At 49.3% G+C, this 6,247-nt stretch overlaps 1 protein-coding gene across 5 annotated transcripts in view; it reads left to right on the top strand.

Moving 5' to 3' along the window:
- The first annotated feature begins 802 nt into the window (after positions 1-802).
- NUDT3 (nudix hydrolase 3) overlaps positions 803-6,247 on the top strand; it is a 30,196-nt gene continuing 24,751 nt past the window's right edge. For 4 of the 5 annotated variants that reach the window (XR_015705660.1, XR_015705659.1, XR_015705658.1 and 1 more), the window contains exons 1-2: positions 803-1,412; positions 1,556-1,669. Coding sequence is in view for 2 of the 5 variants with exons in the window: in XM_087761713.1 (XP_087617839.1) it covers positions 1,314-1,412; positions 1,556-1,669 (213 nt within the window). In the remaining 3 variants the exon portion in view is untranslated. The remainder of the gene's footprint in view (positions 1,413-1,555; positions 1,670-6,247) is intronic. The other variant, XM_009465646.2, reaches the window with a different exon arrangement.

The raw sequence follows: 6,247 nt of genomic DNA, 5'->3' as shown, positions 1-6,247 counted from the left end.
GTGTGGCAATTGGTACGAAGTGCTGCATGTTTTCTTCCGAAAGAACATTCGACTCGGTGCAGGGAAGATCCGAACGAGCAAGTAAAAACTGCTTTTGTTTTGGGGTGGGGAGCGCGGGGCTGAGCAGGCCCTTTACCCCCACCTTCTCGCTCCGGTTCCACCCGCCAGCGGGTCCCGGCCTCGGCGTTTGGCCGCCCGCGCCGACAGACGGACGGGCCCGAGCGCCGTGGCCCTTCCCGCGCTCCCCCTGGGCGGTGCCTCCCGTGGGTCCGCGCCCGGCAACGCGGCCTTTTACACCACCGACCTGCGGAGTCGGATGTTGAAGGTTTTTTGGTTTATCCTCCCTTTTCGACTGTCTCCCGTTGCGCAGGTCTGGCTGCTGGAGCCCAGGCAGCGCAGAGAAGCGCTTTCCTCCCGGGGGGGGGGCACACACCGGGGCCGGGCCGCGGGCCCTCGGCGCGGGGGGGCGATGCCGGCGCTGGCCGCTCCCGGGCGCGATTTTGGGGCTCCAGGCCGCGGGTGACATCGCGCCCTTGGGCGGAAGGGCCGTGGGGAGCGCGGAGTCTGTGCGATGGGGGGGGCGGGGGCTGCAAGCGCCCCCCAGGCGGCGCGGTGCAGGCGGCCCCGGGCTGAAGCGGCCCCGCAGCCCCCCCGCTTTGTTCCGCTCCCCCCGCGGCCGCGCTGCGCCACTGGCGTAACCCCCCCCCCCCCCGCCCGGCGCGAGCGCGCTTCCCTCCGCGGCGCCTGCGCGCTCGGCCGCTGTCAAAGCCCGGCCCCGGCGCCTTTTGCGTAACGGCCCGGGCGCCCCAGCGCGCAGCGCCCGGCGGCTCGCGGGCGCCCGCCGTATTCTCGAAGGCGGCCTGCGCCGCTGGCGCGGAGGCGTGGTGGCGCCGTCTTGCGCGGGGGGGGAGCGATTCTGGAAGCCGGGCTGCGCCGTCTGCGTGGCGGGCGCCGCCTCCCCCGCCCGGCGGCTCTGCGCCGTTTGCGTAGCGTGCCCCAAGATGGCGTCGCGGTCGTCGTCGGCGGCGGTGGCCGGAGCGCTGGCAGCGGCGGCGGAGCGGCTGGAAGTGAAGGGCGGGATGAGGCGGGCGAAAGGCGGCAGCGCGTAGCGGGCGGCTCCCGGCCTGCGGGAGACAGAGCGAGACCGAGAAAGAGACTGTCGCGGGCGGGCGGCCCCCTGCGTCCCCCCCGCCCTTCCCCGCCCGCCCCTCGCGGCAGCCCCGGCGGGTCCTTCCCGGCGCCGCCACCCTGCCCGCCCCCGCCCTCTAGGCCGCGGGCCTCGCCGTCCCCCGGCCGCCCCCTCGCCGCGGAGGATGATGAAGCTCAAGTCCAACCAGACGCGAACCTACGACGGGGACGGCTACAAGAAGCGGGCGGCCTGCCTCTGCTTCCGCAGCGAGAGCGAGGAGGAGGTGAGGGCCGGGGGCCGCGGCCGGGGACCGGGACCCCCGACCCGGGGCAGGGGTGGGGGCGAAGCCGGGGCCCCCCGCGCAGCGGCCTGCGCCCCCGGAGCCGCCCGTGACTTGGTTGCAGGGGGATTTTTTTTTTCCTCTAGGTGCAATTAAGCGTCGCTGGGAAAGTTGGTGTTTCTCCCCCGTCTTTATTTCTCTCCGCTAAACGTGAGAAAAATGCCCAGAGTGAAATGCTCGTGGGGTGGTGGAGCAGCCTGGTAAGGAGTGTTGTGGCACGGGATGGGGTTTGGCAGCTGAGCGGACCGACCACGCTGGCAGAACTTCAGTCCAGCACATCACATGAGATGGGAGAGGAAACCTGACCTTGGATTTATAAAAAGAAACTGGGATAAAAGGGGCCTGATGGAGTGCCAGAAGCTGCTGTCCAGAGAGGCTTGGGAGGAAGTGGGAATTGAAGGTAGATTGGTTAGTCTAAGAACGGCCGTGTTGCTAAGTGGTTGTATTGTCCGTGGAGTTAAAAAGAGAAACTTTACTCGGATGTGCAATTTTTCGCTATTCTCTTTCAATATCATCTTACCGTGGCCTTGGGGTACTCAGGTACTCAGGCTGGGCTGCAGGTCTTTTTTTTGCTCCTTCTGGAGTCAGGCATACTTCGTTTCATTTAGTGGTTCCTGAGCGGCTGTGCTACAGTCTTTGTTCTCCTGATTATCATATTTGTAGCTACAGGAAATCAGAAGGGAATGCAGACAGTTCACTGGAGGAAAGTAAATTAGCATACCATTCAGTTATTATTTAACGTGGTGAAGGAGGCTTGACAAACCCTTTGTAGCTGTGCTGTCATGGTGAAGAGCGTCAACATTTCAAGCACAAATGGTCTGAAATGAAAACAATATGTTTTGGTGCAGCGTTCGTCGTAGCTGGTCCTTCCCACTGACTTTCAGGAAATTTATGACACTTTGAACTAACTATGAAGAAGAACGTGATCGTATTGTGTAATGATGTTGGGGCTACTGGGGCTAATCGGCATGGGTGGTTGAAGGCATCTGAGCTTCCTGATGTGATTTTACACAATTTGTGAGGCAAGCGCAGCAATTCTTCTCAAGAGTTAGGTGCTTGACTGTGTTCGATTACAGTACGGTTGAAGATAGACGTGTAATTTTAACAGCTACCTGATGCAATCAGCTTTTGACTGGTTGGTAGTCTTTATTTTCCCACGCCTCAATTTGCAGCGTCATACGGGCTCCAGCTTTCCCTGCGGCGGTGGTCTCTTGCATCTCTGGCCAGCGGGAACTGGTGTCCAGAGCTCTTACCATGTTGGTGACACAAAGGTTCGTTAACGTGGCAGTTTCACAATACTGACCCGAGATGGTAGAAGAAAGAAAAGTAAATTTGTTGTAGAGGCATGCTAACTTGTGACAAATTTATTTCGGTGTAGGTTGAGCTGGTTAGGTTTGTTTAAGGTTGAGCTTTAAAGCCGTTTTTATGTCAAAGTTGTGTCTGTGTTGTGGTTTGCAACAACTTTCAGTGGATTGAAAATCTCATTTAATTTAAACTGGGACAATTTCAGGCTTTAGTTTCTAGGTAAGACCTAGAGTAGAATAATCTGTTTCCAGTTTCAAAGGCAGGAGTTGGGGTAGCTGTCTCCCTGTGCTAATTGTGCCTTGTCATTTCCAGGGGTCTGTTACAGAGGCTGCAAGTAAAGCTCTGGAAAACTTTGTGTGTATCAGGGCAATAGAGGTTCTCATGTGAGCATCGTTTTCTCACTTGAGCCGTGGTCACTGTTAGTGTCTGGCCTTGTCTCTGATCTCCCCAGTAAAATCAGGTGGTGTGTTGTACTGTGCTGTGACACGTTAAGGAGCACTAATTGCTTTGTAAATGATGCAGCATGTGATGTAGATTGATTTCCTCAAGTATGTGCATGTGTGTGCTTTTTTGTAAGTGAGCCACAGAAATGGTGAAGCAATGAATTACAGTGTTGTTTTCTTTTGAATTGGCCTCCTGAGGACATCACGCAGCCTTTCAACCACCATATTTATTTATGGTATCTATGTATTTAACACAGAGCTGAAACTGCACCCTGTGTTCTCATCTATTACTTACCTGCTGCAGTAGCTGGTCATGAGGTGGACTTTTTCAAGAAATGCATTTAGGAGAGTTATTATCAAGTCGCGCCATACTAAGCACACACACGCCCGAATGGGCTCCTTGATCTTAGTCAAAAGGCCTAGAAGCCATTTAAATTATGCTTGTATCGCTTACTGAAATCAGCAAGCAGGAAACTTTGATTTTTATTAATTTCTCTTTCTAATTTTTTCTTATGTTAATTCTCATTTGTTGGCATTTATTTAAACTTTGAGATAAGTCTACTTGTCTAATCTTACTGCTACTTGCACTTTTTCAATAACAAAGGTGTGATCTGTACACATTTAATTACATAGTTTAACATGTCTGTGAAAGATTTCTTGATTTTAGTTTTCTCTTGGAGAATAATATGGGGGGTTTTTGTGTGCTGCTGACATATTTTATTATTGATTACTTCTATTTAAATGGAAATTGAGATCTATTTTAAAAGGCCTTTCCAGGGAGGGGGGAAAAAACAGAACCAAAGTATGTTAAAGATATATTAAAAGCTTACTGTTTAAAAAGAAAAGGAAAAAAAAAAAGGCATGTTTCAATAAATGATTTAAACTTGCTGTATTAAAGTAGTATTATTTTTTTCTAGGACTGGCTGTTTCTGGTTACTGTTTCTTTTAAACGCTTAAGAAATAGTAGATCTTAGCTCTCATGTTTCTTCTTCATTTCCTGCTATGAATTAAAAAAACCCAAGTTTTCTCCTTTTTGAACCCCTAATTAGTTCCTGCATTAAACAATTTTGTCAGTGAACAAGAAGAAACAAGAAAAATTCTGTTCACACTTGCAGAGGAAGCTACTTTTTTTCTTTTTAGGTGTTTACCCCCTAACTCTTCAGTTCATTGATTTGATTTTCTTTAAAATCTTAGTAATCAATGGAGATTGCTGAAACAGCATGTCTTTGGTTAGGCATTAAATTTGCAAATAAAGAGTCTTAACACAATAACATTTTTGTTTCTTTTTTTAAAGTGACTTATTTTTTTTCCTTATGCTGCTCGAGGTTGCACATTTTCTCTGTATCGCATTTGGAAGCTACTACTTTTGGACATGAAAGAAGCTCTGGAATGTTATTGGAAGACCAAATGATGGCTGAAAAGATGTCTTTGTTACATATTCCTTTAAAAAGCAGCACAGGGAGAATTCATTTAAACATGAATCTCAAATGGAGCAAAAAAACCATTTCTTAATTGGGCTGTGTGGAAAAAATCTCTATCTGCGTTGTTTCATAAACAGTGAGCCACCGCAGAGCGATGTCTCTTTGGGCAGGAGGGAGAACGGGGGAATCAACAGGATTAATTCAAAGAGAGTGTGAGCAGACTTCAAAGGACCTTTCGGCAACTGAACGCCGGGACTCTGCTATTTCCATCTTTTCAAATAGGGTAAACTGCCTTGATATTTGCTGCTTCTGCCGAAGTGGGGAAGGAGAGTGTGCAGATCCAGAGATCCCAGATCTTGCGTTACCTCTGAAATCATGCGTTTTATTGCTTGTGATGTCAGTGCCTCTCAATATTGCTATTATGGTGTTATTTTTAAATAACACAAGTATTTTTTGTGTAGACCAGCTGCTTCAATGAGGAAATGTTCCAGAAAATTTCACTAATGTCTTACTATTACGAAGCAGATGGGAGCCTGCTCAGTGGCAGCATCTCTGTGTTACATTTTAACAGAAATAAAAAGGGAACCCTTTGGCTTTAAGTCCCGCAGTGGTGTAGCTACAGGTTTAAGCATGCCTGCATTGTATCTGGTGAAAGGACAAGCTGCTCATTAACAACTGGTATTTTTAAAGACTTTTTGGAGGAAATGCTTCGGAAAGAATAGGATCCAGGATTGGTCGTCTTTTCTTAATTGTGAATGAAGTCTAAATTGAGATGAGAAAATAGAACTTTCGCACAGCGTCTGGTAAGCGCCCTGGCTCTGCAGCTCTGTGAGCACGCCAAGCCAATACGGCCACCAAAAGCTACGTTTACGTAGCCCCACAACAACTTCGGTTGGGGAAAGTAATTTGAATTCAAACTAACCTTTTCTTCTTGCTTCTCCTGGGTTGGTTTTAAACCAAGCTATGATGTAATACAGCAGCTCTCAAATTTTAACTGTAGACTGCCTTGATGACCACACAGCGTTCCTGGGCCATCCTTTGTGCGTTTGCTTCAGTATAAAAATAGCTAAAACCACTTGGAGTACTTTACTGTTGGGATGTAAAGGGAGCCCAGCATCGTACGATCATCGTCCTTTTCATGGAATATAGCCTCAGAACCTCTGTTCTGAGGGCTCGGCTTGACGCTGTTCCCTTCAGCTACGTAGAAGGGTTGCGGTTGAAACCGAATAGAGTTCTCCCTGTCTGTTGCTAACACATTACCACATCTCCAGTAAGATATAGGCCAGTTTAGAAATAGTTCTCTTGCTTGTGCTTCTCCTGTTCCTCTCTGCTGTGCTTGTAGCTAGTTTTCTCCAAGAGCAAGAGTATAAACCTCTGCAAAACCTAGCTTTCATCTTAAAAAGTGTTTTCTAGCCTTTTCATAAAGGCAGCTTCCATAAACATTTTTACAAGCAGTTCCATGGTCTCTTGTGCTTTCCCAAACTACAAAAGAATGAAAAATGTTAAATGTTCACTTAATTTACTGGAAGCTCTGTAAGCTGTTGTGAAACTGAAGAATTGAGTCAGTTTTGTTCTGCTCCGCTCGGGGAAAGCGATGAATACGGAGGCA

The sequence above is a fragment of the Nipponia nippon genome, unplaced genomic scaffold (assembly GCF_047370975.1).
Source record: "Nipponia nippon isolate SJK-2023a ecotype South Korea unplaced genomic scaffold, ASM4737097v1 scaffold_25, whole genome shotgun sequence".
Lineage (NCBI taxonomy): Eukaryota > Metazoa > Chordata > Aves > Pelecaniformes > Threskiornithidae > Nipponia > Nipponia nippon.
The sequence above is the reverse complement of the archived record's forward strand: the minus strand, read 5'-3'. Positions and strand labels throughout refer to the sequence as shown.